Source organism: Desmodus rotundus, chromosome 2 (genome assembly GCF_022682495.2).
Source record: "Desmodus rotundus isolate HL8 chromosome 2, HLdesRot8A.1, whole genome shotgun sequence".
In the NCBI taxonomy this organism is placed as follows: domain Eukaryota; kingdom Metazoa; phylum Chordata; class Mammalia; order Chiroptera; family Phyllostomidae; genus Desmodus; species Desmodus rotundus.
Window position 1 is genome coordinate 62,841,585 of NC_071388.1, and position 26,677 is coordinate 62,868,261.

The window sequence follows — 26,677 nt, forward strand, 5'->3', positions numbered from 1 at the left end:
GAAGTGCAAGCAATTGAGAATTTATTTGAAAACATACTGAAGGAGAACTTCCCTAACCTGGCAAAGCAAATAGACTTCCAGGAAGTTCGGGAACCTCAGAGAGTCCCAAAAAAGTTGGACCCAAGGAAGCACGTACCAGGGCACATCATCATTATATTACCCAAGATTGAAGATAAGAAGAGAATCTTAAAACAGCAAGAGAAAAGGAGAGGGTTACCTACAAAGGAGTTCCCATAACACTGTCAGCTGATTTCTCAAAAGAAACCTTGCAGGCAAGAAGGGGCTGGAAAGAAGTATTCAATGTCATGAAAGGCAAGGACCTACATCCAAGATTATTCTATCCAGCAAAGCTATTGTTTAGAATGGAAGGGCAGATAAAGTGCTTCCCAGATAAGGTCAAGTTAAAGGAGTTCATCATGACCACACCCTCATTATATGAAATGTTGAAGGGACTTACCTAAGAAAAGAAGATCAAAAATACGAACAGTAAAATGACAACAAACTCACAACTAACAACAACTGAACCTAAAAAAACAAAAACAAAGTAAGCAAACAACTAGAACAGGAATATATTCACAGAAGTAGAGATCACTTGGAGGGTTATCAGCAGGGAGGGGAAGTAGAGAGAATGGGAGAAAAGGTATAGAGAATAAGAAACATAAATAGTAGGTACAAAATGGACAGGGGGAGGTTGAGAATAGTATGGGAAATGGAGAAGCCAAAGAACTTCTGTGTATGACCCATGGACATGAACTAAGGTGGGGGAATGATGATAGGAAAGGGGGTATAGGGCAAAGGGGAATAAAGAGGAGAATAAAATGAGACAACTGTAATAGCATAATCAATAAAATATATTTTAAAAAAGAATGCTCAAGCAAATAGGTCCTTCGTTTTTAGGATTTTATCACTTTTATTTTAAATATTTTTTGAGTGACTTTCATCTGCAAGTAATTTTAAGTTTGCTAAGAAATAAATAATTTGTTTCAAAAATTCTGTGGAAAACTTTACGAAACAAGACTAATGAGACTAGTCGGCTTCTTTCTATAAAATAATTCTACATTGAAGTTAAAAATGAAGTTAAAATTTTGGATCCTAGATGCAGACAGATTTGGACTTGAACCACAACTCTGTCGCATCTCACTGGCTGATTTGATAATAGGATTAATGGTATCGGGGGTTTGATATTGAGTGTGCAAGGGACCACCACCAAGTTTGTTATGTAACATGTTTAGTATGGCAAACATAAAGCACACTCATTGCTTCTGGATATTATCATTTTCAATATGTTGTTGGAATTGTTAAAGGGTATTTCTGTTTCTCAACAGTAAGAAGAGGAATAATTATAAATAAATGAAAATTGAATAGGTTTTGGAAAAAAATAATTTCGATGTTCACTTCACTCTATATTAAAATAGCAAATACACCTTGATTTTTATAGCTAAATGTAAAAATAAAGCCACAAAGAAAGCACTAAAAACTGAGAACTGAATAATTTATGAAATATCTGGGTGGGAAAATTTTTCTATATTTAAAAGCATTCGTGAAATAGACTGTTTTATTCACAGCTTGTGAGAGTGTAAATGTTTTCTGTTTCTCTCAGAGATGTTTCTGCAATGCATATTAAAAACCTTAGAAATGTTCATGCCTTTTGAGATAGCAAGTCAATCCATGTAAGCAAACACAAATTCTAATGAAGAAATAAAAAATGTGCACAAAGGCTTGTAGAAAAATGTGTTCAGGTCAGTGTTGTTCATAAAAGGAGGGAGGCAAAGAATAATCCTTAAAATAACCTAAATGTCCAATAATAAAGGGATATTAAGTAAAGGTGGTATACACATACTATATAATATCACCAGCCATATAAAATGTTGTTTATAAGTTTAATGACACAGGAAAGTTTTCTTTGTCAACACTGAGTGGAAGAAAAGCAAGGTACAGAATCATAAATATTAAGCTTGCAACTATAAAGAATATGCAGATAAAAATGGAAATACATGAAAATATTAAGTGTTTGTTCCCTGAGTGTTGAAATTATAAACTGTATGAATTTTGTTCTTTATATATTTTTGGTATTTAAACATTTTCTTTTTTTTAAAGATTTTATTTACTTTTAGAGAGAGGTGGAGGGAGGGAGAAAGAGAGGAAGAGAAACATCAGTGTGTGAGAGATACATAGATCCATTGCCTCCTGCACGCCCCCAACTGGAGCACCTGGCCCGCAACCCAGGCATGTGCCCCGAATGGGAATGGAACCGACGACCTTGCGGCTCACAGGCCAGCACTCACTCCACTGACCACACCAGCCAGGGCTAAACATTTTCTATAATTAACAGAAAAACCTACTTAACAAAGACAACTTGTATGTTAACATTTTTTCAATTGTGGTAAAATATGCCCTAAAATAAAATTAAATCATTGTAGCATGACATAAAATTTACCACTGTAACCATTCTTACTCATACAGTTCAGTGTGTGTGGCACATTCACACTGTAGTGCAACTGGCATCAGCATCCATCTCCAGAACCTTTTCATATCCAGACAGATGCTCTGTACCCATTAAGTAATAATTCCCCATCCTCCCCTCCCCTCAGCCCCTGGCAACTGCCATCCTACTTACCGTCTTCATGAATTTGACTACTGTAGGAACCTGATATAGTGGAATCATAGTGTTAGTCTTTTTTGTGACTGGCTTGAGAATTAATCTTTTTGCAAACCTTATTTTTCCTCTCCAGGAAAGTAATAGAAAGTTAGCAAAACATTGGATAAGAAAATAAAATCATAATAGGTCAAATGGGCTCCAAGAGATTTTTTAAAATGTAGTTATGTAAAATAATTTTAATAACCATTTGTATGTCAAAGGTTTTAGTAATTTTAGAGTTCAAGGAATTTAGACACTTTTGAAAGGATACAGCTTATTAGTGACAAGCGTGAAAAGAAATTACCCCCTTATCAACATAGAATTTTAAAACACTTCTTTCAAACATAAAACTAGACAGAAACAATAAAAATCTGCCTATACTAGTGAAATTCTCATGTCAAGGGACTGGCTTCTCATTGTAATGAGGCTGTTATCTAAGGTATCTACAGCCAAAACAGCTTTTAGAAATATTCTGATTGTACTTAAATTACAAAATATATATATAATGACTCAATAAAAGAGTCATATCTGTATTTGTGAAAATTAAGAGTATCTGCAGTATGTTTTATAGTTACAGTTAGCCACCTTAATTCAGCTGCTTGAAGTACAGAAATGTGGTACTTCATACGACATTGCCTTCTGGTCTAATAATTCAGATTCTCTGTTTGTCATGCACACTTATTACAAATGTACACACTGAAGGTTAGCTCTGCAAAGAGGAAACACAGACTGCCGTGGATTCATTTAGTTGTCATAAGTTTTCACTGTTGCTCCCAAAGTGCTGCTCTATACTTTGGCTTAGTGTGTCTCCACCCTGTTAGACTTCTTAATTTAAGCCAGGCAGAAAATCTTGTGCATATGTCAGCACAGATTGAATTATTATCTGAGAAATCCTTAAGAGGGCATCGGATGTAAGAAGACGCGAGAAGGGTAAGTCTGACTCTCAGGGACATCGGATGCAAAGGCCGTAAGCCCCATATACTTACTGTGGTGAGTGTTAGTTTCAATACAGAAACTGGGCTAGCACTGAGTGAAACTGTATGGAAAGTGAGGCAGTGGAACAGGTACCTGGATAGAGAGGGGCAGAGATCAGCAAACAGAGAGTGATAACAGCTACAAAAGAAATTGCCTGTGTGTTCCATTAACACAAGTATATACAATGCTATGACCCAGTGTGCAAAGAAAATAGAACACTGAAAGTAAAGGCTGAAGTTGGATTTGTAGACACGAGCTATCCTGAGATGGAAACTCTGAAGTCTTTCTTTGCTGAGGGAATAACTAAGAGCTGGAGATGTGGAGACTTTGTACCTACCAGTTGTCAGGGATTGTGTTTTGAATAAAAATGAAGCAAAAGGAGAGAGAAAAGGAATTTGAACTTTGCTTGTATAACATGCATCTTAGTGTCACCATTTTGGAACATTTTCATATAACTATTGTTCCAGAAATTCACATCTCCCTCTAATGCCATATCGGGAAAGGAAAAGACACGATTTGGAATACATGAATACTAAAAAGTGAGGACACTGAAGCATTAGGGACACGACCACTAGTTTGACCTTTTCTTGTTTTGTTTTTTTTTTCATCTCGGACTGTTTTGAAAAGACAGAAGGTCTGTCCTTTGACAGTAAATTAATTTAGTGTGCCTTCTTTAAAAGGCAGGAGACAGGGTGGCTAGCTCATCTCTTGAGAATGTTTCATTGTCATGTGGAAAGGAAGTGGCCATAAACCTCTGTTATAAAAGATTTTACTCTAATGAAAAAATTCTTTCAATTTTTGTTATTAAATGTTTTAGGTCAATTAATGTCATTTGCATTCCAACTCCTAGTTATTATTTTGGGCTTGTCTTTACTAATGGTTACTCAAATCTGCCATCAGCTCATAAGACTCCTCCAAAATGGGTTCTTTATATTTAGGGTTCTGTTATGATGTTGCACCTTGAAAAAAAAACATAATCAAATTTGTCCCAAGTGGTATCCATAATTAAATTTGCAAAAGTTTTCCAGTTTGCTTGGTGTAACAAATTCAAATATAGATTTATTTTTAAGGGTAAAACCAAAGTAATGCCCTGTAGGGACTTGGAAATTTAGTTAACATGATAACTAACAAAAGTTTCTGAAAGAAGAGACAAATTGCTCCCTCGTGAACATAAAAGAGAATGACATAAGGTTAGACAAAAGATTCACGATTTAAGTGAATTTCTTTTGAAATGCAAACAACCTCCAGAATCTTCACAGCTGTCTCGGGGAAATCTCTTGGGTGGTGCGGTTAGTGCTGCGGGTGTTTCAGAATGGGCTGGTTCGGTGTTCAGGGCGAGTATTGCAGCCGCAGTGTCTCGGGATTGAGGCCTAGGAATCTCGGTAGCATTCACGGAAGGTGGCCTCCTGCATCTATCTCTTCACTCCTTGAGAAACATGCTCCTCGCTGCTGCTTTTAGCTTGATGTTTTGCAGTTTTGTTACGAGGCACCTGATAAGCAAATAGCCTCAACAGTACGTCCAGGTGGACACAATCCTGCTATTAGCACCTCAGTGTTTCAATTTATTTATTTAAGAAATTGGCTTCATCATGATTGCCACAATCACCATCAAATCAACAGTCAGGGAAATGCTCATCGTAAAGAGATACCCTGATGACAGAGGCATATATGCTCATATTGCATTTAAGTCTGTCCTGTGTTTTAATCATGAGATCTTACTGTAGCTTTCTTCAGTCCTATTGATTTTTAATAATACAACTCTGTGGAATCCCTTAATATCCAGGGATAAATTCTAACCTTTATGATATCCATATCTGTATCATTATAAGCTGTGCCATATCAGGGATGCTAGAATCCTCTTTTATTTTAGTAGGGTGTTGTGGTTGGTATTGGAAGAAGGCAGGTACATTATTCATTTGTAATGGAACAGATGAAGTGGCTACCAGGAATGACCACAACTTTCCATTCTACACTTGGCCCTGAAGAGAAACTGCTAATGCTCTGACAGCCTGAAGTAAATACAAGCATAATGGATTAGACCAGATGTGCCAGTGAAAGACTAGCAAAATAAACACCACTACATATCCCAGCTTCCAAAGTAACTGTATTCCCAGAATCTGAAACATGAAGTAGTGATTCTTTAACTGCAAAGGGCTCGGGCCTGATTATTGATGGAAGAGCTTAAACCTTTGGCAATGTCTCGTATATGAGCAAAATATGTAATAGAATGTCTGTTTTCAGGGAGTTTTTAGAAGTCACTTGTCCAGCTCGTTCATTTTACAGATGAAAGAATTAAAATCCAGAGAGGCAAGGTGAATTTAGGAGGCAGCAGCTGTTATTCCTTTTGTAGCCTCGCATGTAACAGCACTCGATAAAAATTTGTTAGGTGTATTGAACAAATGAATTACTGCCCCCACAATCTTTATTCCATCCACTGAAGATTTGCATGTCTAAGAGACCTCTCCAGAAATAGGTGCAGGCATTTAGACTAAGGTAATGTGTTTAGGTGTTCGTCTTTGGCATAAAAGCTGCTGTTATAAAGCAACCTTTTTTTTAGGGAGGAGGTTAATGGACTAGTAACTAAAAGAATACGGTCCTACTGCTACTTATCAGACTTTCAGATACCAAGCTAAATTACATCAACAGCGAAAAGTCGTGTAGCTCAAACATCAGTTCCAATTTAAAAGCGTTTCTGGAGACAAGGCAAATATAGTTCTATTCTTCAGTCAAGGCAGTACTATTTCAAGGAAAATTAATACAGAAGTCTGACAAACAGCAATGTTAGCAATCCCTTATATGTCTTTCGGATGACAGTAGTGATGACAGCATCAGATCACAAAAAGAAACCTCAGTCTGAGGGAAGCAGGTAGGAGGAATCTCCCCGAAGCTCCCAATGCAGTAGGGCCATGTCAGCCTGCTGGTCTGAGCACTCAGGAAGTGCCCTCTCCAGTAAGGCTGGCGTTGTGCATGTGAGGGGGGCTCATACTGAATCGCTAAGGGAACGATTGCTGCCAAAGCTTACTGTTCAACAAAACACACACAGACGTGGCTACTTTAGATATTCAAGGAGGCATGTGTAGTGGGAAAACTAACCTGAACAATACATGCAACACCACATTCTGAGCAGGGCCTCGTACATGATGCTCATTTTGTTGCTTTGACTCTAATACTGTATGATAGGAACCATGTTAAAATAAATCTGTGTCACATTTATATTAACAAGGCATCTTACTGAAACACAACAGTTAGTAGAGTCCTGTAAGAGTTGGCACTAGCGTGAGGACCATGGAGGGTCAATCTCAGAACTCGAGGAAGAGTAACAGTCAAGCACTGCTCTCTGACCCACTTAGCATAATTTCATTAAGTGGGGGCGGGAGGAATTACAGCTACACTGGCTCAAAAGTCCTGGTGGTATGAACAAATGAAGCCACGTCTTAGTTTTCTTACAAGACAAAAGTGAAGTGGGTAGAAGGAAATCAGAAAGAATACTTGATAAGAGCTACCAAGAGAACTGTGAAGCCCAAAGCATATGGAATCCCTTGTCTTTCTCTAGCTTTTGTTTTGGTGAAACCAAACTTAGCCAACTCTCCTCTGAAATTCTTCGCTCTCCTGCTCCCCTGTCCTCCCGTTTTCCTTTTCTTCTCTTCCATTTTCTTTACTCCTTTTCATGTCTGATTGAAGCAAATAGACAAGGAACTGCTCCTGAAATCCCCTCGTTCACTAATTGCTAACGCTTTCCTCAAGTTAAAATGTTCTGCACACCCTCTCGATAGCCAGAAAACAATGATTAGTGCTTCAATTAGTTAACAGGACTTAGAGGAAATAAAATGGATTCTGGTGTCAGTCAGGTCTCAGCATGCTGACTTATTTTTGTACTTTTGTTGAAGTTACTTCACTTCTCAGAACCTTAATATTCTGTTGTTCATAATTTTTTTATCTTCTTTGATCCATTTTAAGTCCTCCAAAAGCTTTATAAAACTATGATGCCCTTGCCTACTTATTTCCTGGTTCTATGCATCTGCAGCTTCTTACTTTCTCCCAACTCTGGCTCCATGTCACCGTGTGTGGGGCTGTGTGTGAATGTCTTCACACTTTTCAAAGTTTCCTAATATCTAACTTCCTGACTTTCTTACGCAGTGGCAGTAAGACAATTGACCATTTCTTTCTCCTTTCCAGTACCTCCCTTTCACACTGAGGTTTTGGTGTAACGCAGAGCTCTGAGCAGTGTGAGAAGCAGGCATAATACCACGTCTATTTATGAATTTTGTTTGAGACGTTGGGCTCGATTTCGTGTATGCTCCTCTGTATAAATATAGCTTGTGACACATTCCAATCTTTCATTGTTCTATTGTTTATTTTTTTTAAAATTTTGTCTATTCTATTCATTTCAATCTTTGTTCTGGATGTTGCTTTAGACGGAAAGTAACACACTGATGGGGTTATGACATTTTTTTAACTTAATGTAAGAGGCCTGGCATCTTGTCTTTTGTGTGTGTGCCACTTGTTAAAGATTGTAATTACGGCTCCTGTTGGGGCTAAGGTACATGTTTAAAAAGTTGCCAATATAGGTCAAATGCTCAGTAATTTGGGGAGCTTCTAAGTTAAGAGAGTAGTTTAATTTTGAGTATTTTAATTGAATGAAGAAAACTGTGTGGAAAATGAACTAACAATGTAACCAAGCAGATAGGCCCATTCACACGCCACCTCGGTGTCTGACCCAACAATTAATGTGGAAAGTAACAGGATTTTATTTACAATATTCCAACCTTGGGGGCGCACTCAGAGCACTTCAGCTTGGAGCCCTTCTTTCCCATGAGACCCAGCTCTTCCCTCGTTCCCCAAAAGGCCGTAAGCCAAAAGCAAACCCAGTAGTTCCCCAGATTCTTATCTTAAGCTGGCTGCACACACAGTTCTCCAGTCCCTCTGGAAGGTACCAAAGTCAGCATCCACACGCAACAGCTCTCTTCTTCGGGATTTGGGGTACACTGTCATCAGGCTGTGTAATAGCCCAGAAGAACAAGTGCCATGGTGTACTGCATCATGGTGAAATCCAGGAAAGAACTAAGTCCCAAGAGTCTAGATGAAGTCCAGGTCTGGGACAGCAAGGCAGCAGGTCAGTGTCTTGCAAGGCAAGATCCTTGGTGGCTTCGGAGTCCGCCAGAGTGGGCACAATCGAAGCAGCCTGCCTGATTTCTTACTGGCCCATGGCGGAACAGCTTCTGCAGCCCATATGGCTCCTATCTCACTGCCGGCAGCCTGCTGGAAGCTACCTTCATTACCAGCTGGATCATGGCTCTTCCTCCTCTCTCCTCACTCCTCTCCCCTCTCTCTAGACCTCGTGGCAGGCTGCAGGGGACCCTTCTACACCCTTTCAAACCACATGGCCAAATCCCTCATGGCTGCCTACCTTTAATGCCTGACTAAGAGCCTCCTACATGAACTCATCTCTGAGTCCTCCCACAATGAGCTACGTTTGCCAGTTTTCTGTATAGTTTACAGTTGGTATTTATTCTGCTGCCGTCCCCAGTCAAGGCAAGAGTGACTCAGTGATCCAAGGGGACCACCCCACTGCCTACATCACAAGTCAGGATACATCCTGAAAATCATAGCCACCTTGCCCCGAGGTAGGAGCACAGCTCTTATTTTGCCTTTGTTATGAAAAGTATCTTAATCCATATCGTCTGCTCCCCCTGCCCCCCAGCCAAGGGCTATGGGGGCCCTCAGTCTACACCCTGTTTCAATAACATAGAAATTGAGATTTGGCCAATTCTCTTCTTATTTTAAAATAGGAAAGCTGTAAAAAGATGAGAGTAAAGCCCTCTTGCTCTCTAAGGCTACATGAAATAAATCACCACAGGAAACAAGTCTTCTATTTACTGCTACAGGTATTGTGTATATCTAGTTTTATGATAACTTTTCCTATATTTTGTAAGAAGCATTCTGTAAAAACCATCAATAAAACCAAGACTGAACATTTTATTTAATATTTTCATGTAGAGAGCTTACTATTTAGTATTTCTTCAAATGTTTTCATGGTATAGAGTTATTTTTATATTTTGATACGATTCTAACTATACAAAGAATTTAAAATATGCTAATATGTATACAATTAAATTTTAATCAGAAATGACTGGCAGTAGCAATAACAATAACAAAAGATTATCTAAGTTCTAAAATTGTCTAGGTTAAATTAATATAAATTTTAAAAGACTAATTTATGATAAGGTAAGGTGTTTATTACTAATGTAAAGTGACCTCTTATCACTGAACTATATAATAGGATTATAGCGAATGATTTTAAAGATACCATCCCATTCTGAAATTTTGATATAGATCTTTTAAAGTTTTTAAATTTTAATTTTTCTCATTTTCTTTGTATTTAGATAAGCTTGTAAGTATTTGTGTGTATGTACATATATGATGAAGTTTTGATTTAAATAGATTTAAAATGAATATTACTATTTCCCCCCAAGGCTTCTACTAATTTATCATTTGTCTACTTGGATGTTAATAAATTAAAAGTAATTTTCCCATCTTGATTTAAAACAGGCAATGAATATATTAATTTTCTAGGGCTGCCATGAAAAAGTGCCACAAACTTAGTGGCTTAAAGCAACAGAAATGTCTTTTCTCACCATTCTAGAGGCTAGAAACTCAAGGTGTTGGCAGGACCAGCTCCCCCTGAAGGCTCCAGGGAAGGATCCTCTCCCGCCTCTTTCAGGCTCAGTGGGCCCCACCCATTCCTTGGATTTTGGCAGCATGACTCCAGTTCCTACTGTAATCTTCACATAGCTGTTGTTCCCGTTCGGCTTCCTTGTCTGTGTTGAAATTTCATTCTTCTTATAAGGACACGAGTCATTAGCTTAGGGCCCATCCTAGTCCAGTATGGACTCGTTTTAACTTTATTACATTTGCAAAGACCCTGATTCCAAATCAGGTCACATGCTGAGCTTCTTGGTGGACAGAAATTTAAGGGACGCTACTCACCTAGTACAAACTCATGTAATAATCATTCAGATTTTTCTCATCAGCCGGCAATAACCCATATTGTCATAATACATTTAAGTAATTCCTTCTGAAAGCAAATAAGTATACAGGAAGTAGGTATGTGTGTGAGTACATACAGCTGGTCAACAAATATTTTCAGCTTTCTACCATCCATGAAGTGGCAGTGGGGTGAGCCTTGTGTCTTGCTTTGGTAATGAAGTATTAGAAATAACGTCATCTGTTTCTAGCCAGAGGATATAACGGCTGTATTCCGACTTTCCATTTGTTCAGAAAATGAGTGCACCAGCAGCCTAGGCCCTGGAATGAGGATGCTGTGGAGCAGAGCGGCAGCAGACTCACAGTGTAATAAGAATAACCCTTCTTGCTTGAGATTTGGGAATTGTTTGTATTTGTAGAATATATACTCTCAATGGGCATGATGCGAAATTGGTTCTTGGGGGTAAAAAGAATACATACTTTTTAATGTATAAAATCCATACATATATCCAGTACATAAACAAATATACAGTATCTCTGGTATTCAAATTGCATGGGGAGGTGATTAGTACAAAAATGTCTAAAAATGCTCCTCAGGGAGTGACAATTAAAAAAACAATAACTTAGAGAAATTCTGCAGTGGAACAACCTAGTTTATCCTGGATGATGCCATAGGCTTTGTTGACGTGGGGTTAGAGTCTCAGCTCCAAATTATGACACTTTTGAAGTTTTGTCATCAGTTTGAGTTTTCATGAACTACTCTGTGGGGTTAAAAATAATACCACCCTCATATGCCTTGTGATAATTAAGACCATTAATGTAAAGTTTTATTGCCGTGCTTTCCACATAATAATTGTTTTTAAAAGTTAGATATTATTATAATACTCATCATGGATTAATGTCCTGTGAAGAAATAACATTTCCATTTAAACCTTAGGCAATATTCAAAGTAACTGATTATATTTGTCAGGAAAGGCTAAGTGCTAAAACAAAGAACAATAAGACTTCTATAATTTAACACATTACAAGTTATTTATTGTCTAACTCACAGTCTAAAGTATTTGGCAGAGAGCAAGATAATCTGCTCTTCACGTTCACTCTGGGACTCATTTATTCCATTTGGTGGCGTGGTGTTTTCTACACAGTTTAGCTTTCCAATGAATGACAGAACAGTCAGAGCCCCGGGATGATGTGGGGGGAGGTATCTTAGGGACCACACCTAAGTGCCTGCATTTCATTAGCCAGATCTCAACAGGATCTAATCTAATACAGGGGAGGATGGGAAGTTTGCCTCAACTCTGTGGAAAAAAGAAAGAAAATGATTTTAGGTCATCACATAGCTTGTCTTCGTCATCATGATGGAGATTCATATATACACTCCAACCACCCAAGGGTTGGAAACCAATTAAAATGTACCATGTGCCAAGTTCTTTAAATGTATTACCCAAAAAACCCTCCTGAGCAGGCAGTATTATCTTTGTTATGGTTGAGGCAATTGCTATATCACACTGTAAGTGGTAGAACCAAGATCAGAATCCAGATCTACGTGACCCAGAGCTCTAGTTCTTAGCCAGTATGCTCCATAATTTCCTCATGAGTCACTCATTTATTATCCCATCTTTGGGCAGAAATAATGAAGTAGAAACACTACTTCCCAGTTAGATTGGAGAAGACTAAAAATTTCCTGAGGACAGTGATTGGTTTACTTAATAATGTCGTAAGATCCCTGGAAGTCTTTAAAATAAGTTTTCATCTCTTTTTGATAATTCAAACATGATTCAGAACGAAGGCTGTAAAACATACACCACCAGAACTCCCATAAATGCTCCCATAGCTTTGAGTTATAATGTCTTTTTAATGTGTGTGTTTGGTGAGAAGAGGAGAAGGGAGAAACAAAATAATAGGTAAGTACCAACCTGGACTTAAGCCAGCTGTAGAGACAAGATAAAAAATTAAAAATCCCTCAGTGCTCATCATGCTACATAATTTCATTGACCGCATCTATATCAATCAGTCCTTCCACACTCATGTTGCCAAATTGCTAAAGGAAATCGTCACAAATGAGTAGTCTCAGGAAAATGATAAATTAAAAGACAGAGATTTGGTGAAACTTTTCACTCATTGCTGAAAAAACCATAAATTAATTTTATGCTCAATATATCTTAGGTGTAATGTTAAGTGTATTTACATCATATTCCTACTGAATATAAGGAAGTAGTCACTAAAATAAATATGTTAAAAATAAAAACAAGCGATGAATGAAATAGGGAGACTGTACAGCTTGTATCAAATCATCAAAAACTGCACTAGAATTTTTCTATCTAAACCATGTGGTCTCTTGATTCTTTACATTAGTATTAATGTATAATAAAAAAGGCAAAATTACTCAGAGAACAAAAACCATTTATTCCTGTATTCCTTTCTGCTAAGTAAAAGATAAATCAGTAGAACCTGCTTAAGAAACAGACTAATGATCTAAGTTGAAATATTTTCATATGAAGTATTTTATGTTATATATATATTTTTTATTTATAGGTTTGTCTATTAACTTGGACCATGAGGATTTCTTCCATATATTTTATTTTATTACTTAAGGTAGACAATGAGCGTTTATATTTCTCATTTTTAAGCAAAATTATATTACCTAGACACGCTACTGGTATGTAAAAAAAGCCAGTATTTGTTGTAAAAAACTTCAAGTACTCCACAAGCAGTCAGAAGTTATTTTATCAGGCAGAAATAAGATCATTTGGGTATTGGAAGAAAATCAGAATCTGGTCCCAAACAAATTAGTTCTTCTGTCTCATAGAACACGAGCAGTTTCAATTGGATTACATGTGCCCTTGGATTAATTCCATGGTATTATTGTAAGGGGAAATAAGCAACTTCTTTTTAATTTGAAGAATCCATTATTAAATACTATGTCGAAAAGTAAGTCAGCGAGCTGATAAATTTAAAAATCTGGGACCAATAGATATAATGAAACTTCCTGAATCTTGACAATCCCTGTTTTTAATAACAACAAAAATTCTGTTTTGGATTAAAAAAAACCCTTCCTATTAGGATTAGCATTATGTGTTGCTAAAATTTGATTATACAAAGCCCAGACTGAAGTAGATGGCCTTGGAATAGTTTGGAAAAGAATCAAAGGATTTTCTTGGGTTCATGAATTATGTTGTAAAAATAGCAAAAAAGTATGTTATTTAACATCATTGAAATTAGGCTATATATTAAAATAAGAACACAAAAACTTTAAACAGAGATAATGAAATAATGAGCAGAAAAAGACCCTACACACATGAAGCCTAGCCTGTCACGGGTAGAACCGTACTTGTGGATAAAATCTGTATTTTTCTGAGGGCAACCACTTTGCTTGTTTTTTAAAAATACTTTCTTAATCTACATGAGAGAATATCTTCCTTACCAGACCCACTTTTCAACTATGTCACAAGTTGAGGATTCCTTCATCAACAAATGGAAGGAGCAGGGAATGGACCACCTCAGAATGAGGGGTAGTGATGAAGATAAAAATCTCATCAATGAACTCTGAACATCTTTTAGGTGATTTAAAAAAATTCCAAGTTGTAAGGCATGCACACATGGAAAAACTGTGCCTAAATATTATTACTTACTATAGTTTTTGATTTATCCAAAAGCTCTGTTAACTTTGAAAGTAGCACTAAACTTTTCAATCGAGTTATAAAATGATTTTCCAAACTAATTTTAAGAAGGAAAACTCCTTTTCTTGACCACAAGTGATGGAATTTGGCAGAAAACACTTTATTTTTGTGAAATATTGTTACATGTCCATCAATTTAAATCTCAGATCTCTAAATGAAACATTTTAACAATTCCATTAATGTACCAAAAGTGTGAAGCATAGATACATTTATAGTCACAATTATTACCCAGAAGTATTAATGAATACTTGGAAATTAATTGATTGAAATCAGATACTTAGAACATATTTCAGATGAACAATATGCAATTTATCTTGGCTCCCTCAAATCATTTTTGGAATAAAGTGGAGTGTAATTAAAAAAAAATACCACCTAGGAGCAAATGAATCATCCTCCTCTGATCTGGATTTTTAGTGCTTCACTTATTTTAATTGTCGGGTGTTCTTTTGTAGATAATAACTCATACATTTCATCTACATATGTTTTTTTTCTGTATAGTATGATAAGACAATCTCATATAGGAAAATTCAAACTGAACCAATAATAAATGGTGATATTTGGCTTTAAAATGATTCTTCAATTTTGAGAACAAAAAAGGATCACATATTTCTGTATTTCAAAACCATATTTTGGTTTCCCAGGGTTTTGCTTAAATTGATCAATCAAAGCAACTTATTAAAGTGTTACAGTATTTCTACAGGGTGGCCTGACATTTAGGAGCACAAATTATATCATCAGATTAAGATTCCAAGGATGACTGCACCTTTTACTAGCTTGAGTTAGATGTCTAACTTTGTTTTCTCATCTGTACAATGGAAATAACATCAACCACAGAAGGCTTTTATAGGAATTAAATAATATAAGGAATTTTTAAAAATCAGAACAATACCTGACACATAGCAAATGCTCACCATATTGTAGTAGATATTAAAATTATCATGGGTCAAATATTTGATTTGCCTATATATACCACTTGCAGTTATAAAGACAGCATGTTGGAAAGAGTAAAAATGATGGACTGGGATTTTTCATTTTATGCCACATCCTTGGGGAGCTGATGTGGAAGAGAAATAGTTCATATTTTATATCACACATTGTGAAGACCATCCGCAGATGAGTATTTCACGGTTCTCCAGGAATGCCAGCTCAGAAGTGCAGTCACAAAGAAGGCCATTTGATCACCTTACCCAAATTAGAACTAATTATAGTCTCTTACACACAGTTTTCTTTAGATGTATTGAAGTATATATTTATCTGGTAGGCACATTTTGAGCACATAATAACACCATTCCAAATTTTACATAAAAAGAGCTTACCGTAGATTTCCACGTACATTTCTCTACTGAGCAGCTTGTTTAAAGAAGACAAAACAATTTATATTTTGAAACATACAGCCAAATGACTCTTTAATTTTCCATTTCTTAAACCTTCTGATTTGGTGGTGGTGAGGCTGTTCTGAGCCATTTCTGGCTTTTTGTCTTAATGAAAACCTAAAAAATTATTTAAGTTAAAAAACTGCTAAAATGGAATTTGCCACTTCTACCAGAATGTTCAGGCATTAAAGATTTTCCTCTAAGAAAAACTTAGAGAAATACATTTCCTCCACAAACAACTGAGCTCAGTGAAGGTGTATTTAATTTTGTTAAAAAGTGCATGTTTGTTTATACAGATCTTATCAAATCTCTCAGAAGGTGGTGTTTTTGTTCCCCTTGGATTTAATGTCATTATATTTCCACTGACTCACCATGACTGTTACTGTTGCTGACTTAGTGTGAGAGTTTTGGTCATATCCAATGAGACTTTTACAAAGCATTATTTTTAAACATAATTTCTGAACGTATCTTCCAGAAAACCAGAGAACATAGCCCCCCCATGTTCTTTGTAGTATGTCTTACTACATAATGTAGGGAATGAGGGGGAAAGGTGGCACCAGACCGAAACCAGTGGTGTGCTTTGTTACTTCCAAGAGGTAAAATAATCATTAATGCAAAACAATGATGCTTGGTCCAAAATGTCAAGTAAATAGCATAAAAAAGAGCTGTCTCTCAACTGAACTTTTACTCTGTATGAGGTCATTTGTCATACTCTACACAAGGACAACTTTCTGTGAGAGATGAGGAGCATTTTTCTGCACTGGGACAGCAGCAGTTTCTAGGTCATTCTCCTCCAACCTATTGCCCCTACTTCCTGCACAATATAACCCTTTCTCTCCCTGAGTGATTTTATAGATCACTTAAGGAAAGGATCTATAGATGGTGAATCTAACAAGTAGAAAATTGCATCCATCTCTTGCCCCATAAATGAAAAACCATGAAAAATCTCTTCCAGGTGAAATGTTCCAATATCTTCCTTTCTGAGATCTATCTTAAAATTAAAGGTTTAGAGACAGACTCATAGATAGAGAGCAGACTCACAGTGGGGGGAGGGAGGTTGGGGGGAGTGGAGGGATTGAGCAAAACAGAAAAAAGAGAGCATTCAGAGACACGGACATTAGCGTGGTGACTGCAGTGGCAGGTGGTGGGTGAGGGTGGAAGAGGGTATAAGGGGGATAAATGCTGATGGAGAAAATTAAAGGGGTTTAAGTCTATAGGATTTGTTGACTTCTGCATTATATTATTAGGGAGACTCTATTTTCAGAATGTTTTTTATTTCACACATATAAGGAGATTTGACTGACAGAGAGATTGGGGTGGTGGTGCTACATTATTAAAGGAATAAGGTAGACTTCATAATCCCTGAATTTAAACCTAGTCAGAATATTTAAAATGAAAGCTTTAAAGAATTAATCAATATTTTCCCAGTATTAAAGATAAATAAGAAAAATTTTAGTCCAATGAATTTTGGTTTTTCTGAGACCATGGTGTTAACATAAACTTGGCCCTTTGAAGAAAAAATCAAGCACGTAAACTTTAGATATTTTTTCAGTTATAAAACAATAATACATTCAGAATTATTGCTGTGAAAATTCAAATGATTTAACTTCATCATATTGATGCATTGTTTTTTTCTTTTTACAACTAAATACTGTGGATCAAAAGTGTGCTGAAATTACTCTTAATGCTTCACAAGAAGAGTGGCTTGTTTTATTCTTTTGTAGAACTGTTTCACTGCCATAATATTCAAGCATGCTGAGGGACCATAAGAACTTTCCTAATTGCTTGAGTGTAGCTGACCATTTTTTGAAACACAGATCAGGTACATAACAGTCAGAGGAGAGCTAAATTAAGTGGCAACAGCAATATGTATCCACCAAACAAAAGGCTCCTCCTCCAACAGCCTCCAACGGCCTCATCAAAAGGAGAGAACCTTCCTGGGAAAGGTTCTCTCCTTTCCTAATATTTTCCAGTAGGGGGAACTAAAGACTCACCATCCAGCATTTAGCTCAGCTGAGGGACCTGCGTGAGTTCCTATAACCCCTTCTAATCACCAGAACAAGCATCAAACAGCTACCGGAGAGCCTGTGATCACACGTGGGCCTGACCACACCGGCCACACCGGCGGCAACGCAGACCCTGGCATCCCTTTGATCCAACATGCCCTTCCTTAATCATCCCCTGTCCTAAATGGCATACACTCTGTGGGTTTTGCCGTCTTTGGGCTGGAGTCTCGTCTTTTTCTATTAGCTCAGTCGGGTTTTCAGCTTTCGACATCCTGTGTTTTCCTATTGCCCTTTCAAAAGGTACCCTCTTTCCTTTGAAAGGTAAGGGGCTCGGGTACCCCACACCCTCAATCTCTCGGATTCCTAAGCGTCTTCTGCTTAACTCCCTTGAATCCCACAACCCGCATCTAACTCTTCCTTGAGGGGCAAAACGCAGCTGAGTAACAGAAGAGGAGATGCCACCCTTTTCCTCCCCACTCCCGGGGATTCCTCAGGGGTCCATAGATCTTGGCTAAAACAAGCCGGTAGAGGCTAGAGATTTCTGTACTCCCTTTTTTTCTTGTACCTTTTTAACGACAGAGGAAGCACCTACACACAACCTTCCCGCTCCAGAAGGTGGTTATATTTTGTTTCCTTTCCTCCCTCCCTCTCAGCTTCTCATTTTGCTAAAAGGTGGAGTGTATTTGTGTGATTTTAACGGGTAATGAGGCTGCGCCCTGGGTCCTGGAAGATGATCTTTTTCCAGAATGCGCGTGCATCCCCGACAGACAGAGGGATGAATAATTAGGAAGGGCTCCCATGAAATCACTCACCGAGAAAATTACCTGCCCATTAAAAGGGACGCGGCGAGGTGCAGGAGGCTGGGGCCCACCTATCCCTCCCGAGGCGGGAAGGAGGGGGACGAGGTGGTGCACAGAAGGGGAAGGAGTTGACCGGTGGCCTCGGCTCCGAATTTGTTAATTTCCATCCCTCCAGGACTCTGGGGTCTCTTGCTCACCCCCTTCGCATCACTGCCCAGCGGGCTGGCGCCCCCTGCACGGGCGAGTGGCGGAGTGTGGAGGTGGAGGGCTCAGCGCACCCCTCCTCCCCCCACCCCCTCCCCGGGGCAGACTCCTAGCAGCTTTCATTTCTCCCCTCCCCTCCCGCCTCCTCGCTTTTCCTCCACTAAGTCCTTCCACCGCCGGCAGCTGCAGCAGGAGGCGGGCGCTCCGCTGCGGGCCGCGGGAGCAGCGGCAGCGGCGGCGGCTGGAGAGGGGGCGCGGGCGGCGGGACCCAGACCGGCGGCTGGACCGCGCGCTCCCTCTCTCTCGCGCTCAGCTCCGCTCCCGGCTCCTCGGCTTCTGGGCCGCGCTCTGCTCCCGCTGGCAGCCGACGGGGCTCCCCGTCGCTCCGTTGCGGCCCCGCGGGGGTGGCCGCAGCTCCAGCTCTGCCCCTCCCTCTTTCCCTCCCTCTTTCCCTCCCTCTTTCCCTCCCTGCAGCCCGACTGCGGAGCGGTTCGCCTACTCTCCCCAGTCGTCGGGATTTCCCTCTGCCTCTCTTTGGAAACGCGAGAGGTGAAGGGAGGCAAGGAGGCTGCAAAGCAGAGGCCCGCCAAGTCGGCCCGCGTGCAAAGTGTTGCTCTGACACATCCTGACTGTGGAAGTTAAGTGAAAAAACTCTGGACGTGGAGCTGCGACCGAGAAGGAGACCGGGGGAGAGAAAACCAGTAGGCAGGCCATTGGTTTTTCCCGCAGCGCGCCGGCAAGTTTGTGGAACACTTTCTAGGAATTAGGTCTTTTTCCTCTCCCTTCATCTTCTTGACTTCTGAAGAAAGAAATTGGCTTTGGATTGCAATGGAGCCTGAGGAGTGAGGGGTTAGACACACTTGAATAACCCCTCCGACTGGGCTGAATTTGTGGGAATTTAGGAAGCCAGAGCGTGGAAATACAGCAGCCTTTGGAGTGCCCTCTGTTAATTTGGATGGATCCAAATGTGCCCCATTTAAGACATCTCCACTAAACCCTTCTAATCTTGTGATTTGCTCCTCTTGACTTTAATTAGCATCTAGGAAAGTCTGAACTTGGGACCTACCTCTTCTTTTGATACTTATTTTTGTACTTTTGCTCTCTGGGATTGGTTTCATAAACAATCTGGATCCTTTTTAATATGTCAAAATGAGTCGGCTGATGTTTACACAACTACTGCTCTGTGGATTTTTATATGTCCTGGTTAATGGTAAGTTAAAAATGCTTTTTGTTCACCCCTCACCCCGAAAAAAACCCCATTTCTTTCTGAGTGGGATGCGGGCTCAAATAAAATGGCATTATATGTATAAGTCCCTGTTGGCCAGGCATGGGGGCTTTTGGGGGGCAGAGAGTTTGTCTTTTGTTTCTAAGCGGCTGCAAGTGGAACGTGTTAGTAGTTACCTAGTGTGTTTTTTTTTAACTTAATTAATGAGGAGTTGGATAATGAATGATGGGCTCTTAGTTTTGTTAGAAAATACTTATTAAAAGAAATCTCTTGCACCAGTTTGGATCCTGTGGTGCCCGCTCTCTGTTTGGGGTTCTTGCATTTGAACTTTGACTTAGAAATTCAAGTGGAGAAAACCAGTAGTGGATATGCCACTGCAGGTTCATTGAGTTAGGAATGTGGGACAGAGCCTCTGAAGGGTCAGTGTGTGTCACTGTCATGCTGGCGAATGCCCTCCTAGTGTGAAATCAGAATGAAGAATTTAGATCATAAAGAGAAAACTGTCAGAAGTAAGACTGGGCGAGGCTCCAAGAAGGGAGAAGCATAAGCTCTGAGCGGGCTTGGGGCATCTCCGTCCCCAGTGGCAAACACAATGGGGATCAGAAACAGGTGCTGGGGGTGTCTCCCTCTAGGTTGAGTCGGTCTGTCAGACAGCCAGCATTCTGCCTCCGATTCTCCTGTCTTTTGTTCATTTTGTTTTCCTGGGATATTTTCATAAGATGTCAGTTTCCTGTGAGAGGATTGCAAAATCCTTTTTTGAAGCTGTTTTAAATGACAAGTAGAAGTAATTATTAACATGCTTTATTGTTTCTTCACAAAAAGAAGTCGAAAGGACATTTGGTATTAACCTTCTAGGGACTTGAATTTTTGCATCAATGGAAAGAATTGGTATAAAAAGAAGACTAGAGCATGGTCCCCTCCCCTCCTGAATATGGGGATTACAGTGCTTCAGTTTTTAAATCACTATGCTTGTAAAGAACACTCCCAATACAAAGGTGTATTGGTCCAAATATTTGAGCCATTATAGTTGATTGTTGTTACATAAACTTTCCTCCAGCATATGCATTGTGGACAAATTCATTATTTGGGACATTGCCTATCTTTGCCCGCCTGTAGGAGCTAACTTTGTTCTTGGCAGCTGCTGCTGCACAGAACCCAATGTATTGGACTCAAAAAGGAAGCCTTTCTATAAACATGAGGCAATACAGATGAATTTACCTAGTGTCAAGTGGCTGTTTTCAATCATGGACTACATGAGTACCTTTGCCTCCCAGCAATAGTAGGCAAGGCATTCATGTGGGCACACAGCTTCTCTCTTTTTTCACTTCTGAGCAGTGGATGCTTAGAAATTAATCATTGTGAATTATAGTATGGCCATATCTATAATCATACATAATCATTCAACATGCATTTTCTTTAATACATTTACCTTTACAATACATTTATATCTTCATAACAAAAAGGTTTGCATGTTTTTTCTAAATATGTTTGAGTATTATGATGAAAAGAGTTTTGGGGTAATATAACTTTTTGGATAATATATTCTCATAAGACATAATTTACATTTTTCAATAGCAAAAATACCTGTAGAAACTATATATTAGACTATAGAATTATACCAAGGTTTTGGTTTTTTTTTTTGAATCTGTGTAGCTTGGAGGAATACAATTGCAATTAAATTGCTCAGTGGAAGTGACAGAGGGAATCAGAAGAGCTTGGTGTTACAGAATGTAATTAATGTACCAGAGTGTTTGGAGATATATGAAACAAATGCAATTAACCAGCCTGCTGGAACAGCAGTAGCAAGACATCATTTCTCTGCTTCCTCCCTCCCTCCTATCCTGCCTTCCTCCCTTCTTTCTCTCTCTCTTTCATTTCCTCCCCCTACCCTGACCCCATCCCTCCTCCCCCAGAGACACACCTAGGACCTTTGTTTTGATACAATTTTATAGGATAAGGGTGGAGGGGTGTTTGTGTCTGGGGCACAATTAGGCAGCAGAATCCATAGTAATATAGTAAAAAATGCCTAAGACTGAGGAATCATAAAGTTAACATTACATTTTTGTGTGTACGTGAAACTAATTTTCATATTTAGCATCTACTCTGTCAAAAGCAAAGAAAGCGGTGGACACTTACTTAATTCCTATGTAAATCGTACTGTTGACATTGGATTGCCTTTGCTTTACTCCGGAATGATGACAGCCTCTCCGTGAGGATCGTAGAAAATTTGGGATGTAGACAACACTGCCCTCTAGGCTACTTCAACACGCTGGGACTGAGTGTTCACACACAAAATGAGGGAGTTGCTTGGTCGGCTCTCTAGGCTTTCTTACTCTTCCAGGATGCCATGATTTCTCTTTCCTTATTCTCCTTCTAAGAAGGCTGTACTCATTCTCTCCATGAATTTCAAATTTAGAGAGGCTTGTACCATTTCAAAGATATACTGACTATCCTGGTGCTAGACACAAAAATTAATTTTATTCAGTGACAAATGATACATAGATTTGCATTGAAATTTGCTTGGTGGGTTATTTATATGTGCATTTTTATGGTATGTGAAAAATGTTAGCCTTTTGCCTTCTCGTAGAAGGTACATACTAATATTATTGATGATTTTTTAGTATCTTGTGTCTGTAGGAATCCATGGGGAATAAATATTAAGTTAGTTGAGAAGTACGGGCAAACTTTTCTATTTGGGATGTAAATGCGGATTTTCTCATTTGATACAGATTAACCAAATGCAGATTTTTCTTTACTGTTGATAGGAAAATATGTATTGAGCTTAGCCTTTGTTCTCCAAATGTTTCTTATTTTTTAAATAAGAATATGGTTTTACAATCATTTACAGGGAACTAATATGAACCATCACAGGACTCTTCAATTACATCTATGTCCCATGCGTTCTGCCAATTCAGTCATTTTATAATACCTGTAAAAAGATGTTTTTTAATTGAGAATAGTTTTCTACTCTAAGCCTCAAATATTCTTAAGTGACAATGAAACACATGATATTTGGGGAGATAAAGATAATGTGTGTGCATAGTGCAGATATATAACCTTATACAGGTTTATACATTTGGCTAAAGTGCTTCTTTCAGTAATGAGCGCATTATTGCAGCCATATGTAGTCCATTTCAGACCTTAAATTGCATATAAGTAACCTGAAATTTGTTCCTGGGACTGTGCAGTAATATCATATTTGAATTGGCTTTGTGTGAATAACCTTTGAGTCTAGGTAACACGTGGACTGTGAACCAAAAGGATTTCTTAGAACATCAAAAAAGACTATTGTAAAGAAAAAAAGAAGTCATGGTTATACGAAAAGAACAATTCTGGCCATCTCATCACTGAAAAGCTTGTGTAAAATGGCATCGGTGATAATAAAAATATGGATATGTAAGCATATTGCATAAATTTGGATACATATATAGTAATGAGGGGAGCTCATGTATGTGGGCTGTGTGTGTCTACTAATATCTGCTTCAGTAGTTCTTGAAATCGATAGGAGATAAATTTACTTTCTATGTGCAGTTTGGTTTTTGAAGGGTATTTGAAATGTTTTTTCAACTTATTTCTCCTCCTCCTCCATTTCTTTTCCTCCTCTCTTCCTGGTCCCCCTCCCTCCTCTTCATCCCCCTTCATCCCCTACTCCCCCTCTCCCCCTCCATCCCTTCTGCCCCCACCTCCCCCTCCTCCTCCTTCTTTTTTTGGACCTGGTGGAAAGAATTAGAGAACATTTTAAAAACAAAGAACATAGGTGAAGGTGTTTCTTCACCTATGATATGTTAATAATGTTTTACGGTTGGATATATTCCATTGGGTTCTTGACTTTGTCATTTTTCTTTTACAATACTATATAGCTTCGTGCAAACTTATTTTGTATAGATCCTATCTTTTTCCATTTTAGGCAGATGGAAGTCTACAGATCAGAGTTCAAGGAGACAATGGAAACTTATAGAGTATCATTTTTATAGGTTTATTTTTAAAGAAAAATATTATGTTTCTTATAGTATCTCCTGGTATGGACCTATCAACCTAAATTAACACATTGATATAGATTTTCTTCTTCATTTTAATTATTGAATAAAGTATGATCAATGATAACGTAAAGTCTTTCAGGAGAAATTCCCATAAACTTTTTTAATGTGGCAGCTGTGTGTTAGAGATCTAATATGTCATATAAAGTGTAACAATCTCACTCAAAATACCTATCTGTAATTCAAAACTGTTATTCCTAGAGATAAGAGTAAAGTAGACCTCAAGCCTTAGTGTTTTCTGTTCCTTTTGCACCTAATCCTTGTCTTTCATCTAGTTGTGTGGGTTTTGAATCCACCTTTGAGCTGATACTTCTCAAATTGCCCTAATCACTGTGTGGAAGAATGTAGGTTCTATGAGTCTACAGTTTGTCTCGTACATCATTGTAGCTTCCGTGCCGGGAACAGTGCTTGACATATCCAGGGGACCATTTGACATCTTTGCCTGGTAAGAATATGTCAAACTGAAGCCTGGGGTAGAACCTGCTCTTTTTTTCTTGTCATCTCCAGCTCAGTAAATGGCATCACTATTCACAGAGGATAATTCTTGACTGGCACTCACTGCCCACATACAAATTGTTAGTTAACTCTGTTGACCACAAACAAAGCGAGCCAGATATTTTTTCAGCAAAATGGGTTTATGTGGGAGCAACATGCAACCATGCAACCCCGACGAGCCATGTGCAAGTTCACTTAAACAAAGAAGGGGAAGGTCTCTGATGGAGGGGAAAGAGAAGGTAAGAAGGACTATTACAGTTTTCACTCTTGTGCTTCATGATTGAGAGCTTCCTATTTTGGCCTCCCTACTTCACTTTAAATGTGGTTTCTGTTAACTAATTTTCACAACCTTTTGAGGTATATCCTGGTACTAACAATTTTATTTGTGTGTTTGTGATTTCCTCCCAATTTTTTACTGTAAGGATTTTCAAACATACAGCTAAATTGAAAGCATTGTAAGGTGAACATAATATATTCCCACTTAGACTCTACCATTGTTTAACTTCACTTAATTACCACATATTTATCCATTTATCCACCCTCTGCATCCATTAATTCATCTTATTTTTTGATGAATTTTCAGACAATTAGATACCAAATGTTTCTTACTAATTCAACCACTATTATCCTAGCCAAAACCTGGACTATTGTACTAGCCTGATCGATACTCATTTGTTTCATTCCTGCTTGTCCTGTCCCTGCACCTCAGCCCCATCCCACTTCCTTCTCTACACAGTAGCTAGGGGACCTTGTGAAGGCATGTAAGACAAGGGCAGCGCCTTGCTCAGAACCTTCTAATGGCTCCCACTCAGAACACTTCCCAACAGTTTACAAGGCAGTTCAAGTTCAGGCCCCATTCTACCCCTCTGACCTTATCTGTTCGTACTCCCTGCCAAGAACCTAGATTTAGAACATTCTTTTTGATGTTCTGTTCATGACTCAGGGCTTTGGCATCTGTTCTTTCATCTACCTGAGATACAGTTTCCCAGATCTTTGCATGGGTATGCCTTTTGTTAATTTACTAAGTCCCTCTCTGATATCATCTCTTCAGAAGTATAGGCCACCCTATCTAAAATTGCTCCCCTTAAAACACTGTTGGTCTGCCCCTTTTACCTGTGTTAATTTTTATAGCACTTGTAACCTCCTAGTGTGTGTGAGTGTGTGTTTTTGTGTGTTATGTGTGCATCAGCGGTCATGAAGGGCCTGACATCTTACCCTACTTGTAAGCTAAGAAGTTAGACTGCCAGAACTTGATGAGTGCTAGCAGAAGACATGAGACTCCTGGGTAAGAGATGATGGACTTCAATATTCATGCCACAGCAAGCAGCATAACTTCATGTCTGTGAACATTTACCTTGACCCTGAAGTCCACTGGGAGCAATGTATTGGACCCCGGTAGCTGATGCAGACATAGTGGGTTAGTCTCACAGCTGAGGAACCATGAGTGCAGGAACCCAGCTGTTTTATTTTTTTTTAAGATTTTATTTATTTATTTTTAGAGAGAGAGGAAGGGAGAGAGGGAGAGAAACATCAATGCACGGTTGCTTCTCACACGCCCCTTACTGGGGACCTGGCCCACAACCTAGGCATGTGCCCTGACTGGGAATCCAACCTGCAACCCTTTGCTTCACAGGTGCTCAATCTACTGAGCGCCACCAGCCAGGGCAGGACCCCACCTGTTTTATAATGGGAAATAGGGAAACCTGCCTAATCTTTAGCTTGGAGGAAGACATTGCCTTAACTATATTGGACAGTAAGCAAATCTGCTTTCTGCTCTCAAAGGAGACTATCTCTGCTATACAAGACTATTTGCTATATAAATATCCTTGAAAAGATGGTTTGGAATGAAAGAGTAGTTAGTGCTTCTGTTAGCAGGACATGTAGAAACATGCGCGTCCTGTAGAGAATTTCACTCAACAAAAGATAGAGATATTTGTTTACTGTCTGACTCTAACACTGAGCTGCAGTGGCAGGCGCTTAGCTTTGCTGTCATGTTTACCAGTGTCCCAGCAGTACCTAGAGCCCAGGACGACGCATAGTAGGTATTCAGACATTTGTTAACTGTCTGAAAATGTGCTTACAGAGTACTTTGGTGATGTTTGTTTCCATGTTGTAGCCCAATATACAAAACATTTATGATTTGAACTAGGTTAATTTATATTTTGGGGTGTATATGTATAGATAGATAGATAGATACCATATTTTTTGGACTATAATATTCACTTTCCCCCCAAATTTGGGAGGAAAATGGGGGTGTGTC

The 26,677-nt window shown here is 38.8% G+C and overlaps 1 protein-coding gene across 12 annotated transcripts in view; it reads left to right on the top strand.

The window, feature by feature from the left end:
• ROBO2 (roundabout guidance receptor 2) overlaps positions 1–26,677 on the top strand; it is a 1,283,870-nt gene that overhangs the window by 689,051 nt on the left and 568,142 nt on the right. For 4 of the 12 annotated variants that reach the window (XM_024558157.4, XM_045193516.3, XM_024558159.4 and 1 more), the window contains exon 1: positions 19,111–19,870. The exons of the other annotated variants lie outside the window; for them this stretch is intronic. In XM_024558157.4, the coding sequence (XP_024413925.1) occupies positions 19,810–19,870 (61 nt within the window). In that variant the 5' untranslated portion in view covers positions 19,111–19,809. Of the gene's footprint in view, positions 1–19,110; positions 19,871–26,677 lie in introns of those variants that run through there. 12 annotated transcript variants of the gene reach the window in all.